This window comes from Oryctolagus cuniculus, chromosome 4 (assembly GCF_051225735.1).
Source record: "Oryctolagus cuniculus isolate XC-2025 breed Fujian yellow rabbit chromosome 4, ASM5122573v1, whole genome shotgun sequence".
NCBI lineage: Eukaryota > Metazoa > Chordata > Mammalia > Lagomorpha > Leporidae > Oryctolagus > Oryctolagus cuniculus.
This window is the reverse complement of record NC_142870.1, coordinates 112,452,914-112,478,317: the sequence shown is the minus strand read 5'-3', so window position 1 is coordinate 112,478,317 and position 25,404 is coordinate 112,452,914. Positions and strand designations below refer to the sequence as shown.

The 25,404-nt window shown below is 39.5% G+C and overlaps 1 protein-coding gene across 1 annotated transcript in view; it reads left to right on the top strand.

The window, feature by feature from the left end:
* The window catches only part of LOC103350516 (acidic leucine-rich nuclear phosphoprotein 32-related protein), a 30,291-nt gene extending 27,614 nt beyond the window's left edge, over positions 1–2,677 (top strand). Inside the window, exon 7 of the mRNA XM_051818763.3 lies at positions 2,489–2,677. Coding sequence (XP_051674723.3) covers positions 2,489–2,600 — 112 coding nt within the window. The 3' untranslated portion in view covers positions 2,601–2,677. The remainder of the gene's footprint in view (positions 1–2,488) is intronic.
* The last annotated feature ends 22,727 nt before the right edge of the window (positions 2,678–25,404 follow it).

Here is a 25,404-nt window from a genome sequence, read left to right as displayed (position 1 = left end):
ACCATTTGTATTACTTTATCCCTATAGGGGGCATTCCTAATGGTTGTAATAGACTCTACAGAGCCTTGGCGTGTGTACCAAGCAATATGCTCATCCATTTATCTGAAGCTATGTCCAGCACCTCTATTAGTATACTCAGGGAAACTAAAAGGATTAAAAACAGAATTCTAGCACCTGTATTTGCCCCCATGTAACTGTGAATCATCTCACTCTCAAGTCCACTATACAAAGGGTTAGATCATTTCCAGAGTCTATTCCTACTCTGTTATTATAATCCTTCATCTACATCCAATTTCAATAAAAGGCATATTTCTAAATGTCTTCCATTCTCACACAACCATTTCCCATGACAGCAACTATATTCCAGAGGTTTAATATAATGTTAGATACTCTGACTCCTGATGTACAATGAAAAATTGTCAAAATAAAAATTCTAATCTCTATTGTTATTACATAAATCTCATTACTGCAGTTGTCTCCCCAATGACTATAGTTTGGAAGCAAAACTTTGTGATAATAAATTCTCAAATTGTTTTTACATAACAGTGAATACTAGCAGCAGAGTTGGTTTAATATTGAACTAATATTGAACCTTAATAATGTTTTGAAGTTTCAAATTACATTTCCTGTAGTCAGAGGAGGTTCAGCTGGACATTTCAACATCATTCAAAAGAAAGCACATTCCTAGTCATAAGGATAATTTAATAGTACTAAATTTTGGTTGTGTTAATTTATATGTGGGATTTTGTAAGACGTTTCGGTCCCAATTCTGTCACTTGCCTCCCTTCAAGAATGTCTTACAACAATTGTATTAAGATTAATTGTCTGGAATCTGATATGCCCTGAGGTCTCACTATAACTCCGTCTTCAAAATTTATGATGTGGTATAGAGTTGTGTGGGAATGAGGGATATAATGAGGTTCTTCTATTTTTCCAGTAGTAACTCCAAATTGGATTGGATCCAAGGGGAAAATAATGACTTTCAAGTTATAAAAAGCCAGGCTATGTTGACTTAGGTAGAGCACAGTTGCTTTCAACAGAAAGATGTGGTCATTTAAACTTCGAATCATGCTGAGCAAATAAGCTGAAGTCTGAAGTTCACCCACATTAGGTTTCAGTTACCCAGCACAAGATCCCTACTTCGAAGACTTAAAGTTTGTATTTTGTCGCTGGATATTTGTGTTGAGGACTTGGGCAAGACTTACACTGACCCTTTACATCATGCTCAGAATTATGTTAAATAGAAGCTTCCCTTGATCATTGTTACCTAGAATTGTGACTGTCTTCCCCTTCCTTTGTTTTAGATCCTCCATTAAGAAGACAGCACCGTTCAAAAGAGAAAGGGCTTAAAGATAGAGCTGATAGTCTAAGACCCAGCAGGTCATGGGTAGCCCTATCACCTGGACCATCACAGGCAGACTGCTACACCAATATCCAGAAGTCAGCATGATGTTAGCTCTCCATCATTTGGCTTTTTATGAATAAGCAGTAGCTAGGAGTTCTTGTCAGCTAAGTCTGAACAATGGAAACAAAAGGCTTAGATTTTAATCTGTCCTGTCACCTGCAGGCTATATGATCTTCGGTAAATTACTCAAAATGGAGGCTAAAAATCAACTCAACAGAGTTGTTGGGAGGATTAAATGAGATATTGTGCAGAAAGCATTGAGCTCGAAGAAAATCATGTAGTCAATGGGAGCTTTTGATGGGTTTGGCATCATGATTAGCTGACATAGGACATCCTTTGAAAGATTTCAGATCTGTCATCCAGCACATCTGAATGTCACAATTTCCTACTGCTTTAGCCCTGAGAATCCTTAGATCTAAAAAAGCTATTAGCTTGAAAGAAAATTCTGCTTTCTAACAGCTGTTTATATGCCCACTGTTTAACAAGACTGACCTGAAGGATCTCTGCCTGAAACTGGAAGAGACTCTCTAAATATGAATTATGAACTTCAAAAGTACTCTTGGTCAAGACAAGATAACTCAGCACAGTATTATTTCCCACCTGTCTTTTATGTCTCTCAGGCAGAATTCCTCCTTAGCCATCACTACACAATGGGCTTGCTTTGCTCTCTCTTTCAAGTTTTCACTTTGTAATGGGTACATATATCATGATCTCATTTTTCTTCTCATAGTTAGTTGGCTAAATCGCTCATTGATTTTTTTTCCTTATAGGACTTTATAAAAACTGGAGTGAAATTCTCTTATAAAAACTGATTGTGTGTAGTCCCACTCCTGTGATCAACACTTAGTGTCTACTGAAAGATCTATCAGATTCCCCTAGAGGGCAAATTACACAGGTTCCTCAGGCAGTGAGCACATATAATATTTTATTTAATCCCGCTGCAAAGATGAAGAAAACACACTGAAGAGATAGTGACTCATCTGTCTGTTCCAATAGGCAAGTTTCATCCATTTATGGAGACGGTAAGTGAAATAAAATGCTTTTGTTCTATGTAGTTACTTTTTCTTTAACTTTTTGTTTTAGTGTGTTCTCCTGTTTGCCAAACTTAAAAATACTGGATGGGATCCTGAAGCTACCAGAAGATTACTCTCCACCAGAAACCAGTATTTTTTCAAAAATGTGTATTGTATCCTAATGTGATCCGTATAGAAAGAAAGCAATCACTATTGCTGCTTAAAAAAAAAAAAAACTAATAAAATGTATATGATTTAATATTATATTTATCATATAAATATATTTTAAAATCTTTATGTTTCCCTAAATGAAGACAGGAAAATATTTTCTGTAGAGGACCGCATAGGAGATATTCTAGATTTTGTTGACCACAGTGTTTCTGTCTCAACTATTTAAGTCCACAAAACAGCCACAGAAAATATGTGAATATGTGAATCCATGGGTGTGGTTGTGTCCCAATACAACTTTATTTGCAAAAATTTGTGGCATAGTGTAGTTTGATGACCATCACTCTAAACTGTAAGATCACGTGATTGATTTCATTAGTCTTCACCATTATCTACTGGCACTGCCTGGTAGAGGTGTGTACTTCCCCACTCCTTGAAGTTAGAGTTTCGAGCAACTTGCTTTGATGTGAGTCAAATAAGTGAGTATGATCCAGGGCACTTACAGGCAAAAATTTTGAGAACAAGTTTATGCTTTGGCACACTTTCTTTCCTTGTGCCACACCAGCAGGCAAATTTCCAAATAGAGGCCACTCTGTCTTCTTTGGGCTGGAGGTAAATATGATATGTAGCAGACTCACAATCATCCTATAGAAGACGTAGCATGGGGAAGTAGATCCATGTTATCAGCCTCTGAGTTGCATTTGCTGTTGCACCATAGCTTCACCTCACACAACTGACATAGCTCCTCAAATTTAGGGACTACAAAATAACTCATTCAATGTGTTTTTGCTAAAAAGTAGCATGAAGGGGGCCGGCACTGTGGCACAGTGGGTAACGCCCTGGGATGAAGCACTGGCAGGCGCCAGTTGGAGACCCGGCTGCTCCACTTCTGATCCAGCTCTCTGCTATGGCCTGGGAAAGCAGTAGAAGATGGTCCAAGTCCTTGGGCCCCTACACCCACATGGGAAGACCTGGAGGAAGCTCCTGGATCCTGGCTTTGGATCCGTGCAACTCCAGCTGTTGCGGCCAATTGGGGAGTGAACCAGTGGATGGAAGACCTCTCTCTCTCTCTCTCTTTCTCTCCATCTCTGTAACTCTGCCTTACAAATAAATAAATAGGCCGGCGCCGCGGTTCACTAGGCTAATCCTCCGCCTTGCGGCGCCGGCACACCGGGTTCTAGTCCCGGTCGGGGTGCCAGATTCTGTCCCGGTTGCCCCTCTTCCAGACCAGCTCTCTGCTGTGGCCCGGGAGTGCAGTGGAGGATGGCCCAAGTGCTTGGGCCCTGCACCCCATGGGAGACCAGGAGAAGTACCTGGCTCCTGCCATCAGATCAGCGCGGTGCGCTGGCCGCAGCGCGCCAGCCATGGCGGCCATTGGAGGGTGAACCAACGGCAAAGGAAGACCTTTTTCTGTCTCTCTCTCTCTCACTGTCCACTCTGCCTGTCAAAAATAAATAAATAAATAAATCAATAAATAAATATTTTTTAAAAGTAGCATGATAGACCTTAAAAATATTGGCTGAAAGGATAAGTAGCTATTGTAGGAAATACGTAATTGGTGGTAGAATTAGCAGTAGGGTGCAATAGCAAGAGTTCAGATGAAATGTATTAAAATAGTACTGGAAATGCAAAAAAAATTACAATAGTACTGGAAACACAAGGAAGTTATGAGGATGTGAGGAACTGAGGCATTTGACAGCCAACAAATTGCTTTATTGTTCAAGCTGGTTTATTTTCTGTTGCTTGTAGACAAAAGCATTCTAACTGACAAGGGTTTCACACACAGAAGGTAAGGGGCGCTGAGTTTCTGTACTTAGCTGTGAGGATAATGACTATGCTCACACATAAGTTGCATATCACGTTACTCCTGAGAAACCACCTTGTATTGAGATTGCAATCTGATATTCCTGTTTTAAGAGGTACAGGTTCTCTGGGCAGTGTGGCCAAGGGGGTTGACTTATGTTAGTGATGCCTGCGTGTGCCAGAGCAGAACTGATTGGAGGAAGGCCTATGAACTGAATAACATCACTATCTGGAGTAATGGCAGCTCTGGCGTGATAGTTATGAGTGGTGTTAGTCCACCAACAGCATTGCTATAACATCAAGTATATCTTCTCTCTTGACCTTTGCAATGTTTCTTCTCTTCTCTATTGCCCAGAGATCTGAGCTACACTCCCTTATGGCCTTAGCAGACAGAAAACACATCATGTTGGGCAATATGCAGATATCTTTTTATCAGTAATAAAGTTGTATTTGTGGAAACTTTGTGTGTGGGTACCAAAAATGACTTCCAGCCACCTTCTATTTAATTCAGCAGAACTATCCCAAGCTCCTGCCCTAAAATATTTTATTTACATCTATCCTTCTGAAATATTTGGAGCTAATAAGCATACAAGGAATGTCCTTAGTCCACTCAGCAGCTGGTATCCAATTTTGCCTTCTAAATCCATTCTTCCTCTGAATGGCATATGAATGCCAGTTTATGATTAACTGGATGGCTCAGTTCAAGGAAGTTTCAGGAATTAAACTGTGTAGGTGCTGCACTTTTCTGAGAAGAGTATAATACAAATGACTCCTTTGTTAGAAAATAAATTTGCTGACAGAAACTGATTCAGTGCACGACAAAAACATACATATTAACTAACCCAGCTTCTCATAAGTCCCAATGAATGCTTGTATCACTTGACAACATCCAATAAAGGATTTTCCAGTTCATATTTGAACAAATCGATGTATTATAAATATCAATGAGAATTATTTTTGAACCATTCTAATCTTTGGGAAATTCTTTTTTACATGACTTTGATATCTACCTTTTGCAATTTCCAATGGCACTTTATTTTCTCTAAGAATATCTGATATCTGCCTTTGCAACTTCCAGGGGAATATTATTTCCTTAAATACATCTAAAAGGGCTGGCACTGTGGCATAGCAGGTAAAGCCACCTCCTGCGGTGCCGGCATCCAGTATTGCCATCGGTTCATGTCCTGGCTGCTCCAGTTCCAATCCAGCTCTCTGCTATGGCCTAGGAAAGCAGTGGGAGATGGCCCAAGTCCTTAGGCTCCTGCACCCGGAAAAAGCTCTTGGCTCCTGGCTTCGGATTGGTGCAGCTCTTGCCATTTCAGCCATCTGGGGAATGAACCAGCAGATGAAAGACCTAAGACATCTCTCTCTCTCTCTCTCTGCCTCTGCCTATGCCTCTCTGTAACTCTGCCTTTCAAATAAATAAATAAATTGTAAAAACTAACTAAATAAATAGATCTAAAAAGAATTCCCTGCACCAAATTTTAAAAATTAAGTTAGCAAATTTATTTTTTAGATTCTTTCAGAAGTCATCCAGCTTCAATTATTATCTCTTTTCAGAATAGAACAATTATAACTAATTGCTTGCCATTATACCACCAAACTGTGTTAATGGGTATCCGTCTTTTTAGAGGCTAATTGCAGTCATGAAATGAAATGACTAATTAGTTTTAGTGCTTTAGAGCAGATGCATCAATATTTGAATTGTGCAGGTGTACATTTGCTCATGCTCTTTTATTTCCTCTCCAAAAGATGTATTTCTTTGAGTTCTGTTTGGAATTCCTAACAGATTACTCCAAAACTTATTATATTTCTTCATAAAAATCATAGTGAAATCTGTTGCTAAAAAAATTTTCAATAATGTTCAGTGTCCTTGAACTGCCCATATTTTATGGCAATTTTCATTCACTGATTTATATACTAGTTATTTTTGACAATTGTCTACTAAAATGTGAGTTCTTCAAGGGCAGATTCATTTTAATTCCCCTTTATGCCTCTCAAAAACTAAATGTTCTCCTCAATGAGTATCAAGTAAAATGTGAGTGCTTCCTCTTTGAGATTAGATTTCTTGTGCTGAACAAAAATTAAATTATATTTCATGAGTTTAAAGAAATAAAAGTTATAGGGTGGAAAAAATGTCTTGTAAAAACCAAAAATCTCACTGAGTCATGAACTTGTCTGTGGGACAGATGGTAACCTGGGGGCTGTTCCAGACTTCTTCTCACCCTGCTCCAAAGAGACAGACTGAACTACTCAGACACTGAATACCGGCACAGGGGGATTTTCCATGAGTAGAGCTTTCAGGTGGCTGTGATTTTCCTTATCTTAATTTATCTCTTCTTCCACACTTGGAAGGTGGTAATGATATCATCTCTGTGTGTGTGTGTCTGTGTCTGTGTCTGTGTCTCTGTGTGTGTGTGTGTGTCTCTCTCTCTTACACACACACACACACACACACACACTTGTATTTCACATACTCTTACACAGAAGAGGACTGCCCTGATCTTGCAGCCCATTGTCTAGGCTGACTCAGGCCCAGGCAAATGAAGCCAAATCTCTTTTCTGATTGGTTGCCTGAGCTGTCAGGTGTACCTTTTTGTTTTACAGGTGTGGTCATTTCTAAATCTCAGGTCTTGGTTCAGTAAGATGGTAGATCATCATGTATCTAGCTTGGGTGTGAGTCCTATTAAATTTCAACAAAATCTACTAGGCTTTGTCAATGACTTCTGAGACAGAGACCAAATTTATATTAAAATGTTATTTTATTTATTTAGTCATTGTCATATTCACGTATCCTTTTCCAGAATATGGTGGGAGATATTTTTCTGGAGAAAGATTCTGCTATTCCTGAGTCCCGTGGTCAAAACATCATTCTAACAGCAAGCTCATTTCACTCTGCTCTCGATATTACATCATAGCCTGCTCTTGCATACAAAATACAAACATGCTGTTACTTCCACATTGAACATTACATAGAATTCGACTTAAATTAAAATCTGCTACAAACAACTAGAAAAATATCTTGCTTAAGTCTCACAAACCTCAATCATACAGATTCTGTCTATTGCCTATATGGTCATAGGTAAGATATAATTCCTAGGAATATTATATAGCACAAAAACTGATAATACAGCAAACCCTGTGTGTCCAAATGAAGGATTAAAATAAGGAACTAATGTGAGCGTAGATTTATTTTCACACCATGCTATGAAATTCAAGCAAACAGCTAAATATTACTCTGTTTTATTTGGGGGAATTTGATTTCTCTCTCTGTGTCTCTTTCTCTCTCTCTCTCTTTATCTGTCTCCCTCTCCCTCTCTGCCCTTCCCCTACTCTTGGCTTTCTAAAATAAAAATAAAGACAAAGGAACTGACCACTGGGTAAAAAAAGATCTAAGATGCCTTTCAAATGAATTCATATTAAGAATCCTTAATTCTTATGGGGGTGCAAACTGTTGAAATCTTTACTTAATGCATACTAAACTGATCCTCTGTAAAAAAAAAAAAAAAAAAAAAAAAAAAAAAAAAAGAAAAGAAAAGAAACTATCAACTCCCAACTTGACTCTCACTGGGATTAAACATGACAATAGGTCTGATCTGATTTCATCATCATTAAAAAAAATCATCTATTATTTTTCACTTTATGTTTCTGTGTGGGAGCAAACTGTTGAAAGCCTTACTTAATGTATACTAAGCTGATCTTCTGTATATTAAGATAATCGAAAATGAATCTTGATGTGAATGGAAGGGGAGAGGGAGTGGGAAAGGGGAGGGTTGTGGGTGGGAGGGACGGTATGGGGGGGAAGCCATAGTAATCCATTATTCGTACTTTGGAAATGTATATTCATTAAATAAAAGTTAAAAAAAAAAAAAGATATGTATAGATTTTGGAAAATAAAGATATTTTAATTCCAAAAAAAAAAAAAAAAAAAAAAAAAAAAAGAATCCACAGGGTATATTGCCCATCGTTTTTTAAGAAGCAAACTCATTTTGATGAAAAATTGCTTTAAAATGTTCATTTACTTCTCCCTTTGCAACTGCACACCTGTTCAGTGACTAGATATATTTTCCCTGCTTTAAAAACCATTATCTGTCCCAAACACATTTTTTAAAAGCTGCGTGTCTTTTTCTCTCAGTAAATTACCATGCATAAACATAGAAAATAGCCCACTGGTGAGAGCAAAAAATTCCTAAAGAGAAAGTTAATTATATCATGAATTATTGTTTGAATACTCTAAACTTCTGGGGAAGATATGTACACATCTCTGTCCCTGCTCTCCCCATACTAAACTCTCTTCAGATTTTCCATCAAAACAAAAGAAACCAGGTAGCCTAGCTCTGGTGTAAGGGTTGTATTAGCTGGTATGGATCAGATTATTTATGATATTTCTAGGGTAACATTCATTTAACAGCTGCAGTGTTCAAGACATTGTGCTTAGTGCCTAGTCCTTGCTACTGGAGTTTAGCTTTTAAGCTTTTCTTTTTTTGATATACACTTGAAAATGTCCATTTTGAAAATCAAAACTGAATGGCTTTCCTTTTTTTTTCCTTTCTGATCATCTTTATTTCCAACTGCAATGTCTCAAAGACATTTTATTATTATTTTTCTTTTTTTGGTTGGTATCTTTTTTTAAACTTTTATTTAATAAATATAAATTTCCAAAGTACAACTTCTGGATTATAGCAGCTTTTTTCCCCCATTACCTCCCTCCCACCCGCAACCATCCCATCTCCCACCCCCTCTCCCATCCCATTCTTCATCAAGATTCATTTTCAATTATCTTTATATACAGAAGATCTACTTAGTATTTACTAAGTAAAGATTTCAACAGTTTGCACTCAGGCACAAACACAAAGTATAAAGTACTGTATGAATACTAGTTTTACTGTTAATTCCCATAGTATAACACATTAAGGACAGAGGTCCTACATGGGGAGTAAGTGCACAATGACTCCATTGTTGATTTAACAATTGACACTCTTATTTATGCTGTCTGTAATCACCTCAGGCTCTTGTCATGAGCTGCCAAGGCTATGGAAGCCTCTTTGAGTTCACAAACTCAGACCATATTTAGACAAGGTCACAATCAAAGTGGAAGTTTTCTCCTCCCTTCAGAGAAAGGTATCTCCTTCTTTGATGGCCTGTTCTTTCCGCTGGGATCTCACTCACAGAGATCCTTCATTTAGGTTTTTTTGTTTTTTTTTTTTTTTTTTTTTTGCCACAGAGTCTTGGCTTTCCATGCCTGAGAAACTCTCGTGGCCTTTTTAGCCAGATCCGAATGCCTTAAGGGATGATTCTGAGGCCAGCGTGCTGTTTAGGACATCTGCCATTCTATGAGTCTGCTGTGTATCCTGCTTCCCATGATGGATCGTTCTCTCCCTTTTTGATTCTATCAGTTAGAATTAGCAGACACTAGTCTTGTTTACATGATCCCTTTGACACTTAATCCTATCACTATGATGGATTATGAACTGAAACTGATCACTTTGACTAGTGAGATGGCATTGGTACATGTCACCTTGATGGGATTGAATTGGAATCCCCTGGCACGTTTCTAACTCTACCATTAGGAGTAAGTCCGAGTGAGCATGTGCCGAACTGTACATCTCTTCCCTCTCTTATTCCCACTCTTATATTTAACAGGGATCACTTTTCAGTTAAATTTAAACTCCTAAGAATAACTGTGTGTTTTTATTTATTTATTTATTTATTTATTTTTGACAGGCAGAGTGGACAGTGAGAGAGAGAGACAGAGAGAAAGGTCTTCCTTTGCCGTTGGTTCACCCTCCAATGGCCGCCACCGCCAGCGTACTGCGGCCGGCGCACCGTGCTGATCTGATGGCAGGAGCCAGGTACTTCTCCTGGTCTCCCATGGGGTGCAGGGCCCAAGCACTTGGGCCATCCTCCACTGCCTTCCCGGGCCACAGCAGAGAGCTGGTCTGGAAGAGGGGCAACCGGGACAGAATCCGGCGCCCCAACTGGGACTAGAACCCGGGGTGCCGGTGCCACAAGGCGGAGGATTAGCCTAGTGAGCTGCGGCATTGGCCTATAACTGTGTGTTAATTAAAAAGTTCAACCAATGGTATTAAGTAGAACAAAAAAAATACTAAAAGGAATAAAATAGTAAGTTGTTCCATCATTGGATTTTATCTTCCCTACCCTAAAGCAATATACACGTTAGCATCATTTATGAATAGAGAGAAATGACAAAAAGAACCTTAAATTCATCAGCTAATACTTGTAAATATTTTAGCTCGGCAGGACAGTGGTATAAAATTTGATTCTCAGGCCTGAGTTCACATTGGAGTCACCTGGGAATCTTTTTTTGTTTTCATTTTGAAAGAATTACAGATAGAGGGAGACACAGAGAGATCTTCCATCCACTGGTTCACTCCCCAAATGGCCACAACAGCCAGGGCTGGGCCAGGAGCTTCAGCATGGTCTCCCACACAGGTGCAGGAGCCCAAGGACTTGGGACATCTTCCACTACTTTCCCAGGTCCATAAGCAGGGAGCTGGATTGGAAGTGCAGCAGCTAAGATATGAACTGGTGCCTGTATGGGATGCTGGCACTGCAGGTGTTGGCTTAACCAGCTGCACCACAGTGCCAGCCCTACCTGGGAATCTTAAAGCTATCAATGGCCTAGCCCCATTCTGATTTAATTGATCCATGATGAAGCACAGGTGTTTGTTGTTGTTGTTGTTGTTGTTGTTTTTGCTAAGCTTCTCAGATGATTCTAATGTGCAACCAGGAGTGAGAACCAGTTGTGTAGATGAAAAGGACTCTTGGGCTGGACTCTACTGCAGCAGTGAGGCCCAGGGAAATGCAATTCACTTGTCTGGACTCAGTTCACTCATACAGAAAATGCGAAGATGAGTTTCAAGGTCTTCAATAAGTTTCCAACACCAGCATTCTGAAATTCAATCATTTTGAGCACTAACAGGGTGCCATGTTCAGTGACTGACTATAGTATCTAAAGCCAGGAATCTATAGTTATACAAATAAGGTTTCTACTCTGCTTTAAAGTAGCATGTGGTAACTAAAAGGACCCAGGGGTCCTTTCAGTGTGACAATCTTTCCCTATTGTAGATGGCTGGATTTTTTTGTGGACCAACATCCACTTAGAAGCTTGATCATATGCAGTTCTACACTCTTGGTTTCTCAGCCAAGCTCAGAGACAAGCCCCAATTATTTTCAGTGTTGAAAGTCAGTGTGTAGGGACCAGCGCTATGGTGTAAAGGGTTAAGCCTCTGCCTACAGTGCCGGCATCTAATATGGATGCTGGTTCAAGTTCTGGTTGCTTCTCTTATAATCCAGCTCTCTGCCATGGCCTGGGAAAGCAGTAGAAGATGGCCCAAGTGCTTGGGCCACTGCACCTGAGTGGGAGACCTAGAAGAAGCTTCTGGTTCTTGGCTTTAGATCTGCTCAGCTCCAGCCATTGCAACTATTTGGGGAGTGAATCAGCAGATGGAAGACCTTTCTCTCTGTCTCTCCCTCTCTCTCTCTGTAGCTCTACCTCTTAAATAAATCTTTTAAAAACAAACAGGAAGAAAAAGAAAGTGTGTGTCTGTAGAAAGAGTAGGAAAATTGGGCAGCTCTCATTAGTAAAGCAATAGCCTGAATGTCTCTCAAAATTCATGTTGAAACTTATCATCAATGTAGTAACATTAAGTAGCAGGGTATTTAGGTAGTGAATAAATCATGGGTGAGATTAGGCTCTTATCAAGGGCTTGTGAGAGTGGGTTCAATCTCTTCCGCTCTTCCACCATGTGAAGACACCACAACTAGGCCCTCACCAGACCCCTAGTGCTGGAGACTTGATTTTAGCCCCTGAATTGTAAGAAATAAATGTCTGTGACCTATAAATTACTCGGTGGTAGATATTTTGCTATTGTAGTCCAAATGGAGGACATGTTTTCAAAATATGGACTATGCAGAAGATTTTTCAAGTGTTGCATTAAATAACATTGAATCGCATTCATAAAAGCTATCTCCTTTTTAACTTTGCTTTATTTCTTTGGTTAGTCTAGAGTAAAATTTCAGTTTAGTAGTGGGATATATTTATTATATTGCTAATAGTTGCCAACATATTTTAAGAGACTAAATTTCTGGTTCAAAGGCTCCAGCAGCAACAGTATTTAGCAAATATTAGTTAACATAATTTTATTTTCACTCTAAAATATTTTATGTACTATATATATATATATATTTAATGGATTTTTATTTAAACAGAGACATAAAGCTTCCCTTCAAAGCAATTTTAAGTAAAAAAGAAACTACCAAGCAAATATTCAGATGAAATTAGTAAGAAAAACTAATATGGGAGGAGGTATGAGAGTCAAACTTCAACTGGATGGACTGACCGCTTAACAATGATAAGCATTTAAAGATAAAAATTGCCAAGGTTATACTATTTAGGAACTTGAAATGTTTATATTGTCATTGACTGGAGCTGCTTATTAAATGAAAATAGCTATTGAATGCCTAGATCTCACTATTTTACCTTATCAGTAATTATATTAATTAAAAACATTAAATACCCTAGCCCCAAAGCAGCAGATTTTTAAAAATAACTAGGTCTAACAGATATACCTCAGATTCAAAAACATGAAGAACTAGAAAATAAAATCAGAAAAAGGTGTATATGCTAGCAGTAACTAAAAGAGAGCAAGAATAATTATCCCAATATCAGAAAATAATAGGTTTTAAGATAAAAATGGCTACTGGAGAAAAAGCAAGACATTGTATGATAAGAAGGCCAAACTAACAGGATCAGCATTCATACCAAAGGAGGTTTTTGGTTTTCTGAAGTTACATATTTTTTTTTTATTTTTTTTGACAGGCAGAGTGGACAGAGAGAGAGAGACAGAGAGAAAGGTCTTCCTTTGCCGTTGGATCACCCTCCAATGGCTGCCACAACTGGCGCGCTGTGGCCGGCACACAGCGCTGATCCGAAGGCAGCAGCCAGGTGCTTATCCTGGTCTCCCAAGGGGTACAGGGCCCAAGCACTTGGGCCATCCTCCACTGCACTCCCTGGCCATAGCAGAGAGCTGGCCTGGAAGAAGGGCAACCGGGACAGAATCCGGCACCCCGACCGGGACTAGAACCCGGTGTGCCGGCGCCACAAGGCAGAGGATTAGCCTAGTGAGCCGTGGCGCCGGCCTGAAGTTACATATTTTTTACAACTTATCTTGTTATAGTATTTATTTTCCAAGCAATACAATTATTTTCATTCCAATTATTTATAGTAAATGAGAGACATTGGTGACATTCTGGTACTTTTATTAAAAATTATGCTATTTATTTGAAAGACAAGAGTTACAGAGAGAGGTAGAGAGAGAAAGACAGAGGTCTTCCATCTGCTGGTTCACTCCCCAAATAGCCACAATGGCCAGTGATCCAAAGCCAAGAGCCAAGAGCTTCTTCTGGGTCTCCCATGTGAGTGCAGGGGCCCAAGGTCTTGGGCCATCTTCTACTGCTTTCCCAGGTGCATTATCAGGGAACTGGATCAGAAGTGGAATAGCCAGAACTCAAACCAGTGTCTATATGGGATGCTGGCGCTGCAGGCCAGGGCTTTAATCCATTGAGCCACAGCACCAGCCCCTGGTACTTTTCTATAAGCAGTTTTCTTGTCCATAAATAGGCATATTCTCTGAGTTGCACACAGTCTTTATGGCTCAGAGAAGAAAACTTAAATCTAGCTTGTATCAGGGGGTACGAGATGATAGATTAGAGAGAGCACCCAGTGGGGTCCCTAAAAGAAGAATCCCTGAGATTAAAAAACAGAAAACCTAGCCTGGTAAACTAGACTCAGCAGCATAGTCTGCAGTCTGGCAAATGACAGTGGGCAGGAAGTGGGGTGGAGCAGCCAGGAGGTTGTGCAACGCCTGCAAAGAAGGGGAGGTCAGAGTGTGGTCCTCTGTGGTCAGTCTGTGCAAACACTCTCAGGAGAGACCTAAACTCCACTAGGGGTCCCTGTCCCACTTTCCAAGGAAAAATTTATTTTATTCATGCCCTAATTGAAGGGTGCTGACGGTAAGCATCAGAATTGATAGCCAACATCATAAATATCTGAACTGGTTCAGATTAAATATCTGCCTGAGAAATTAAAGTGGAGTAAACTTTCTCCTCACAGGTACTCAAACTGTTGTGGCCAGATCAGGTGCAGAAAAGAGGGATCTTTAATGGAAATTTTAGATAAGTGAGATCAAGATCCTGAAATATTTCTTAGAGTTGTGGCAGCTTTGCTAGTATGACCCTGAAAATAATATACAATCAAAGCAGTGGTTACCAAGAAGTATAAGTGCATCAGTCAAAGCAAATGCAGACTGGTCAATGGCAAAGATCATGTGATAACTTATAATATTACTTCACAATTTTTGTTTTCTTAATTTAAAACTATTCTGAAATAATTTTTTTAAAAAAAAAGAGTAAAGATAACTTCGGAGAATGAAGGCATTTTTCTTGTTGTCTTCTGCTTATTAGGAGAGTGTTTTGAGAATGTTTGTCAAAGTTTTAGCAGAAAAACACCCAACAAAATTTCACTGGAGAGTTCTTCTCCACCGTGACTATACCCCTGTTCCTCTAACTAAACAAAGGCGATTTCCTGAGAGTTTCTATGGGAAGTTGTTGGACATCCACCTTAGAGTCATGATTTGGTTCCTTCTGACTTCTTTTTGTTTCTCAATGTTAAATATCTTTAAAGAGCACCAAGTTTTTTCCAATTACTAATGTAAAAAAATTCATTAATACAGTTAAATTTTCAAGATCTTTAGTTCTTTAGAGATTAACTAAATAACTGGTACCATTGCTTACAAACTGTCTTTAATCTGATGGAAAATTATACTTTTATCTTTTCATTTCATTTGTCCACGAACTATTTGAAATCTCCTTTGTTTTCATTATGTATTTCAGGAAACTGACAGTCAGAGGTTAGGATGACTTCTTTGAACTCACTCAGCTAGCAACTTTTGGAGCTGACTCAACCCCACACCTGATGACCACCAAGCAGTCTTATTACATCACCTCCAGCATTCCCAGCTTTCAGTAGCTTTCAGTGTGACCCTACCACATCCCCATTTGTAGATTTTCTCCAGAAACCCAAATTGTATTTTCTTCAATCAGGGTATACACAAGAGATGTAGTAGGTAAATGTTCGCATGCTGATGAGAAGGCAAGATTATGACTGAAAACCTGGGCCTAGACCTGCTTCTCCTCACCATCGCCACATAAAGGCCCAGCAGTGCTATTCCCTACTGACGTCACCTCAATAGCAGAAGTCTTTTAAGCCTAGAAAAGTGCAAATAAGTGGAGGGATGCATTAGAGTAGGATGGCTAGAGGCAGGCAGGAGAGAAGGGGCAGTTATGTATGGTGCTGATTCAAGAAGAAATGTGAGTTTGTTATTCTTTCATCTAGAGACTGGAAAAAAATGTATAATAATGACTGGTTTCAAAATCTAAATATAGAAGCTGGCGCCATGGCTCACTTGGTTAATCCTCCGCCTGTGGCATCAACATCCCATATGGGCACCGGGTTCTAGTCCTGGTTGCTCCTCTTCCAGTCCAGTTCTCTGCTGTGGCCCAGGAGGGCAGTGGAGGATGGCCCAAGTGCTTGGGCCCCTGCACCCTCATGGGAGACCAGGAGGAAGCACCTGGCTCCTGGCTTTGGATCGGCGTAGCTCCGGCCGTAGCAGCCATTTGGGGAGTGAACCAACGGAAGGAAGACCTTTCTCTCTGACTCTCTCTCCCTGACTGTCTAGCTCTATCTGTCAAATAAATAAATTCTTAAAAAATCTAAATATAAGCTAGATAATCACCATGTATCTGAACTAATCACAAGAACGGATGCCTGTTGCTTATGCTTATTTTTTTCCAAGAAAGTAAAATAAAAGAGGACCGTATTGTTGACAATGTAATCCTTCATAGGGCTTACAGGTTTGTTAAATTTGTTTGTAAATGAATCAGGCTTTTTTTTTTTTTTTTGAAGAACAAGAATGTAAAAAGTGATCACTTGGGGTAATAACTTATCAATGTAGTTCTTGATACCCAGAACATCTTTCTCCGCTAAAATGTCATTTTAAAAGCTTTTGTGGCATTATACCAAGATTTCTCAAAAGATTAAGTACGTCATTTTCAGTGACAAAGAATCAAATGGTTCACTAGAATGTAAAAATTGGCTATTCCAGGAAAAGGATAAAAGAGACACATTTTATTTCTTTATAATATAGTCATGTTCAGCACTAAAATCAACATTACCATCATCGTCATCATCATCATGGATTACCTGGGCACACATAGCAGAATGGAAGAAAATTGTATTTATCAGAAAAGGAAAAATAGCAAAAAAAAGAATGCTTTTATAAATATAAGTAATATTTACCCACATATATGATATCTCTTAAAAATATTTATTTATTTGAAAGCAAGAGGAGAGAGAGCGAGTGAGAAAGAGATTGTCTTCAAGCCACTGGTTCTCTTCTCAAATGCCCACAGACCTGAGGCTGGGCCAGGCCAAAACCAGGAGTCTGAGGCCAGAGTGCTATTTAGGACATCTGCCATTCTATGAGTCTGCTGAGTATCTCACTTCCCATGTTGGATCACTCTCCCCTTTATTTACTCCATCAGTTAGCGTTAGCAGGTACTAGACTTGTAGCCCTAAAGGCATTCGGATCTGGCTGAAAAGCCCATGAGAGTATTTCAGGCATGGAAAGCCAAGACACTCTGGCAAAAGATCTCTGCGAGTGAGATCCCAGTGGAAAGAACAGGTCATCAAAGAAGGAGGTACCTTTCTCTGAAGGGAGGAGAGAACCTCCACTTTGACTATGACCTTGTCTAAACAAGATAAGAGTCGGAGAACTCAGAGGGCTTCCATAGCCTTGGAAACTCATGACTGGAGCATAGGGAGATTACTGATGCCATAGACAGGAGTGTCAATTGGTAAAGTCAACAACAGGAGTCACTGTGCACTTACTCCTCATGTAGGATCTCTATCCTTAATGTGCTGTACATTGAGATTTAATGCTATAACGAGTACTCAAACAATATATTTCACTTTGTGTTTCTATGGGGGTGCAAACTGTTGAAATCCTTACTTAATGCATACTAAACTGATCCTCTGTAAAAAAAAAAAAAAAAAAAAAAAAAAGAAATTATCAATTCCCAACTTGACTCTCACTGGGATTAAACATGACAATAGGTCTGATCTGATTTCATCATCATTTAAAAAAAATCATCTATTATTTTTCACTTTATGTTTCTGTGTGGGAGCAAACTGTTGAAATCCATACTTAATGTATACTAAGCTGATCTTCTGTATATTAAGATAATCGAAAATGAATCTTGATGTGAATGGAAGGGGAGAGGGAGTGGGAAAGGGGAGGGTTGTGGGTGGGAGGGACGGTATGGGGGGGAAGCCATTGTAATCCATAAGTCGTACTTTGGAAATTTATATGCATTAAATAAAAGTTTAAAAAAAAATGAAGAAATTATTTTTTAATTTTTTTATAAAGATTTTATTTATTTATTTGAGAGGGTGAGTTACAGACAGTAAGAGGGAGAGACAGAAAGAGAGGTCTTCCCTCCGCTGGTTGACTCCAGCTGCAACAGCCGGAGATGCACCAAAGAAATTATTTTGTTATGTTGTCATTTGTTGTATTAACATTTACTTGCATTGTAATGTAACTCTAATTTGGAGGATGTAACAATTAATAAGTATTATTAAAACTTTGCTTTTAAATGAAAAAAAAAAAAGTTTAAAAAAAAAAAAAAAAAAAAAAAAAAAAAAAAACCAGGAGTCTGGAATTTAACACAAGTCTCCCAAATAGCTGGAAGGAATCCAAGTTCTCAAGCCATCATCTGCTGCCTCCTACACTGTGCTTTAGCAAGACGTTGGAATGGGGAGTCGAGCAGGGACTTTAATACAGGATGTAGTCATCCCAAGCAACATCTTAACTGCTGCACCAAATTCTCACTCACTGTTTTGCTATCTGTAGTCTTTCAATAAGTTAAACAGAGGAGCCAGGTAAGGGGGAACAAAGAGGAATAGTTGTTTGTGTGATAGATGTTTCCATATCCTAAAGCAACCTCCTTACGCCTCAATTTCCCCTGTAAAATTAAAACATGGAAATTTCATCTAGTCAATGTGCTTCATCAAGATCATCACCTGCTTCAGAGTCACTCAGTCTGAGTCACATTGTGACAATCTATAGAAAGTCTGTTTTTCCAAGCTTCTAACTTTCATTTTTCCCTTTGATCTTCCATTGGAAAACATGTGATACTCCTTCCTTGGGAGAGAAAATTTAAAAAAAAAAAATCATTGATATCAGAAAGGTAAACATCTGATATCTTATAAAACTTTTTACATGATTTACAAAATCTTTAAAAATTTGAGAGCAAACTCTTTCTAATGATGTGGAAAAATTATGAGTTTGTTCCATAATTCATATATTCTTGAAAGAACATTGCGCCTTGCTAGCCATCAATGCCAGCATGCCTAGTTGTTTATGATCAGTGTACTTGTTATCATACAATAAAGGAAATAATCTTAAATGTAACATATTAGCTTATATGTGATTCACAATTTTTACTACTTTGCTTGCTATTCAGCTCAGTTAACATTTTTTTTCTTGAGGCAAGACTTTATCAATGCTGGAAGCAGCAAGCTGATTTACATTCTGGCACAAACTCTTTCATCTGGAAAGCAACTCCAGGTTATTTTCCTGTCATTACAACTCTGCCAGCAGAATTTATTCCCATACTAAACTTAGACTCAGGTCCATATTTGTTGACAGAATAATTACTATCATGTTCAAATCACAGATATATAAAAGAATTTTCATGTTAAAAATATGTGTGCACTTGTGAAATCTTCTCAATTATGTCCTCCTTTTAGCCATGTTAAATTGCAAATTTTTAAATTTGGAATTAAATAGTAAAATAACTAAAAAAGCTATAAATATTTAGTGCTTACCTATTCTCAGATTTGAATATACTTTTGGGTTATGGTTAACTAACTTTGAAATATCATCATATATTACTAGTTGATTGGTTAAAAACATGCAAATAACCACACATGTGCAAGTTCCTTCTGCATGCATGCTGGTATACATGCTGTTAAACATGATGAGGTCACTGATCATGAATTTGAGTATTATGGTGCGAAATTGCTATGTTTTCTAAATGCTTACTTTCTTGCTTTATCTTTTATTTGTTTTACCTTCTTACAAACCAATAATTAAACAGTAACCATACTGGCACAAAATACAAAACATACTTTGATGGTTATTCATGGCATAATTTCAAATCTTTCATCTTAAGTCTATTAGTCAGGGTTTTCCAGGAAAACAGAACCAATAGGGTCTCTATCTATCTATCTGTCTGTCTATCTATCTATCTATCATCGCCTTCATCATCATCATTGATCTACCTATCACCTATCTGTAGAGATTGAGAGAAAGATTTAGATTAGGGAGGGAACTGGTTCATGCAATTATTGTAGGGACTGAATGGCAGCAGGCTGTGCATTCAGGTGAAGGTTGATGTAGCAATTTTGAATCCCATCTCTCTCTTTTTTTTTTTTTTTTTTTTTTTTTTTTTTTTTTTTTTTGACAGGCAGAGTGGACAGTGAGAGAGAGACAGAGAGAAAGGTCTTCCTTTGCCGTTGTTTCACCCTCCAATGGCCGCCGCGGCTGGCACGCTGCGGTCAGCGCATTGCGCTGATCTGAAGCCAGGAGCCAGGTGCTTATCCTGGTCTCCCATGCGGGTGCAGGGCCCAAGCACTTGGGCCATCCTCCACTGCACTCCCTGGCCACAGCAGAGAGCTGGCCTGGAAGAAGGGCAACCAGGACAGAATCTGGCACCCCGACCGGGACTAGAAACCGGTGTGCCAGCACTGCAAGATGGAGGATTAGCCTATTGAGCCATGGCGCTGGCCTTGAATCCCATCTCTTAAAACTTGGGAAGAATTTGTGTGTTGTTGCATTGTAGTACGGAGGCATAGTTCTTTCCTCTCTGGAAATTCCCATCTTTGGTCTTAAATCATCCAACTTATTGCCTCAAGCTCACCTACATTATGAAGGGTGATTTGCTTTAAAGTCAACCAATTGTAGATGTTAGTAACATATTAAAAATATCTTCATAGCAACATCCAGACTAGAGTTTGACCAAATAACTGGAACAAAAGTCTAACCAATTTGACATGTAAAATTAGACATCACATCAATTCAAAGAATGATCTGGAAACATCTGGGAGGGGTATTTGTAGTGGTCCAGTCAGGGAACTTTGAGTAAGACTAATTGTTATGGAATCCATGCTCATCAATGATTCACTATCTCATAAAGAATTTGGAGGATTAAATGGAAAAATAATGATGCAGCACTTAGACCAGAATCCATCATGGAATAGCTTCTATATAAGAATTGCTATTATTATCATTATTCATTCTGATCCACTGCAGGAACTACAATGCAACCAAAATAAATACTGAGAATTTGTAATAAACAGTGAGACAGCTGAGTACATGTATTTTAAAAATGATCACATATAGCATAATCTTTCCTCATTAGTATTAATATTTTATGAATATTCTCAGAAAAGATTTGTGGATGTGATTTTTTAAAATATTTCTTATCTTCACATGACTTAGAAAACCATTCACTTTAAAAATCCTGCACTAATACTTTTCTTTTAAAATATTTATACTTTCATGCAACAAATATCTAGCTTTCTATTATGATTAAACTTTGCTTCCATTATCACTTCTTATTCTATATTTTCTCAGACATTGAGTGACTCAGAATTATCTCACCATTATCATTGTTTTTTAATAGAAAACTTTTATTTAACAAATATAAATTTCAAAAGTACAACTTCTGGATTATAGCAGTTCTTCCCCCCATTACCACCCTCCCACCTGCAAACCATCCCATCTCCTACTCTCTCCCATCCCATTCGTCATTAAGATTCTTTTTTTTTTTTTTTTTGACAGGCAGAGTGGACAGTGAGAGAGAGAGAGACAGAGAGAAAGGTCTTCCTTTGCCGTTGGTTCACCCTCCAATGGCCGCCGCGGCCAGCGCGCTGCGGCCGGCGCACCGCGCCGATCCGATGGCAGGAGCCAGGAGCCAGGTGCTTTTCCTGGTCTCCCATGGGGTGCAGGGCCCAAGCACCTGGGCCATCCTCCACTGCACTCCCTGGCCACAGCAGAGGGCTGGCCTGGAAGAGGGGCAACCGGGACAGAATCCGGCGCCCCGACCGGGACTAGAACCCGGTGTGCTGGCGCCGCTAGGCGGAGGATTAGCCTAGTGAGCCGCGGCGCCGGCCATTAAGATTCATTTTTAATTATCTTTATATACAGAAGATGAACTCTATACTGAGTAAAGATTTCAACAGTTTGCACCCACAGAGACACACAAAGTATAAAGTACTGTTTGAGGATTAGTTTTACTGTTAAATCTTATAGTACAACACATTAAGGACAGAGGTCCTACATGGGGAACAAGTGCACAGTGACTTCCATTGTTGATTTAACAATTAACACTCTTATTTATGATGTCTGTAATTACCTGAGGCTCTTGTCATGAGCTACCAAGGCTATGGAAGCCTCTTTGAGTTCAGACCATATTTAGACAAGGCCATAATCAAAGTGAAAGTCCTCTCCTCCATTCAGAGAAAGGTACCTCCTTCTTTGATGGCCCCTTCTTTCCACCATGATCTCACTCACAGAGATCATTCATTTAGGTCATTTTTTGCCACAGAGTCTTGGCTTTCCATGCCTGAGAAACTCTTGTGGCCTTTTTAGCCAGATCCAAACGGCTCAAGGGCTGATTCTGAGGCCAGAGTACTGTTTAGGGCATTTGCCATTCTATGAATCTGCTGTGTATCCGGCTTCCCATGTCAGATAATTCTCTCTTTTTTAATTATATCAATTATTATTAGCTGACACTGGTCTTATTAATGTGATCCCTTTGACAATTCTATCTTTATGATCAATTATGAACTTAAACTCATCATTTTAACTAGTGTGATTCACCATTATCATTGTTAAAACTCTTATTCTTTTTTTTTTTTCAGAAAATATGTCCTGGTGTACTTTTCTTAGAGCCCTCAGTAAAGGCTATAACTCACTGCAGACTTTTCCTGTAAAAAGAAAATTGTTTATTACAAAAATTTTTTAAAGAAAAATAATGGATATTTGTGCATCTTATTTTCCCACCTTTTGTGAGAGGGAAAAACATTACCTTTTTTAAAACTTTATTTTTTATTTTTAAAAATGTTAGGAACCAGAGCTGTGATGTAGCAGGTTGGGTGCCAGCTACTCCACTTCCTACCCAGCTCTCTGCTGTGGCCTAAGAAAGCAGTGGAGGATGGCTGAAGTGCTTGGGCCCCTGCACCCACGTGGGAGACCTGGAAGAAGCTCCTGGCTCCTGGCTTTGGATTGGCACAGCTCTGGCTGTTGTGGCCATCTGGAGAGTGAACCATCGGATGGAAGACCTCTCTTTCCCTGCCTCTGTTCTCTGTAACTCTGCCTTTCAAAAAAATAATAAATATTTTAAAAATATTTTAACAGGTATATAAAAATTGTGCATATTTATGAAGTACTATGTGATGTTTCATTATATATATGTGTGTGTGTGTGTGTGTTGTATAATATCCAATCATGGTAAATATATTTATCTTTTCAAACATTTTAACATTTCTTTATAGTGAAAACATCCAAAATTCTATCTTTTAGGTTTTATTTTTTTCTTAAAGATTTATTTTATTTATTTGAAAAAGTTAGAAACGTAGAGACACAGCGAAAGAGAGTCCTGTCACTGTGCACTTGCTCCCCATGTAGGACCTCTGTCCTTAATGTGTTGTGCTATGAGAATTAACAGTAAAACCAATCCTCAAACAGTACTTTATACTTTGTGTGTCTCTGTGGGTGCAAACTGTTGAAATCTTTACTCAGTATAGAGTTCATCTTCTGTATATAAAGATAATTAAAAATGAATCTTAATGACGAATGGGATGGGAGAGAGTAGGAGATGGGATGGTTTGGAGGTGGGAAGGTGGTAATGGGGGGGAAGAACTGCTATAATCCAGAAGTTGTACTTTTGAAATTTATATTTGTTAATTAAAAGTTTTCTATTAAAAAACAATGATATTGATGGCCAGTGCCGCGGCTTGCTAGGCTAATCCTCCACCTAGCAGCGCCGGCACACTGGGTTCTAGTCCCAGTCGGGGCGCCGGATTCTGTCCCGGTTGCCCCTCTTCCAGGCCAGCTCTCTGCTGTGGCCCGGGAAGACAGTGGAGGATGGCCCAAGTGCTTGGGCCCTGCACCCTCATGGGAGACCAGGAGAAGCACCTGGCTCCTGCCTTCGGATTAGCATGGTGCACCGGCCGCAGTGTGCCAACCATGGCGGCCATTAGAGGGTGAACCAATGGCAAAGGAAGACCTTTCTCTCTGTCTCTCTCTCTCACTATCCACACTATCCACTTTGCCTGTAAAAAAAAAAAAAAAAAAAAAAAAGCAATGATAATGGTGAGATAATTCTGAGTCACTCAATGTCTGCTTTCCCAGACCATAGCAGAGAGCTAGATTGGAAATGGAGCAGCCAGGACTAGAACCAGAGCCCCTATGATAGGATGCCAGCGCTTCGGGCCAGGGCGTTAACCCGCTGCGCCACAGCGCCAGCCCCCTTCTAGGTTTTATTGAAACAGAAAAATACACAGTATATTAACATTATCCATAGTAACCCTACTGTGTAATAGAACTCCAGAATATCTTACTCCTCTCTAGCTATAACCTAGTCCAATCAACCTTTCCCATGCTTCTCTTTCTGCTCCCTTCCCCAGCCTCTGGTAACCACCATTATATTTTTAACTTCTTTGAAATCACCTATTTTTAGACTCCACATGGGAGTGACATCAAGTGATATTTGTCTTTCTGTACTTGTCATTTCACTTAACATAATGATCCCCTGTTCTATCCACATTGTTTCAAATGACAAAATTTCTTCCTTTTGTGACTGAGTAACATCCCATTGTGTATAGGTGCTACGTTTTCTTTATCACTACCTTGGTGGATGGACACTTAGGTTGTTTCCACCTCTTGGCTATTGCAAATAGGGCTGCAATAAATGTAGGAATTCAGGTGTATCTTCAAAATATAGATTTCATTTCCCTTTTATTTATACTTAGGAGTATAATGACCACAATGGCTAGTGTTAAGCCAGGCCGAGGCTAAGAGCCTGGAACTCCATCCTGGTCTCCCATGTGGGTGGTAGGGGCCCAACTAATTAGGTCTTCCCAGGTACATTAGCAGGAAGCTGGATGAAAGTAGATCTTTGTAAAAATTAAGAGTGAAATGGGAGAGGTAGGAGAAAGAAAGGTTGGAGCATGGGCGGGAGGGAGCGCAGGGTGGGAAGTTTCACTGCGTTCCTAAATCTTTATATATGAAATTCGTGTAACTTAAGTAAAATTTTAGAAGAATAAGAAGATGGAGGAGGAGGTAAAGGAGAATGAGAAGGAGGAGGAGGAGAAAAAGAAGAAGAGGAAGGGGAAGAAGAAGAAGAGGGGTTGGCGCTGTGGCTCAATAGGCTAATCATCCACCTGTGGCTCCAGCACACCGGGTTCTAGTCCTGGTCGGGGCGCCGGATTCTGTTCCGGTTGCCCCTCTTCCAGGCCAGCTCTCTGCTGTGGCCCGGGAGTGCAGTGGAGGATGGCCCAAGTGCTTGGGCCCTGCACCCTCATGGGAGACCAGGGGGAGCACCTGGCTCCTGCCTTCAGATCAGCGCGGTGCACCGGCCGCAGCGTTGGCTGCAGCAGCCATTGGAGGGTGAACCAACGGCAAAAGGAAGACCTTTCTCTCTGTCTCTCTCTCTCACTGTCCACTCTGCCTGTCCAAAAAAAAGGGGGGAGGGAGAGAAGAAGGAGAAAGCAGCAGGGGCTTGAACCAGCTTTTGGATAAGGGCACGCTGGAATTGCAAGCAGCAGCTTAACCCACTGTGCCACAGTGTCTGCTCTCCCCTCTTGTT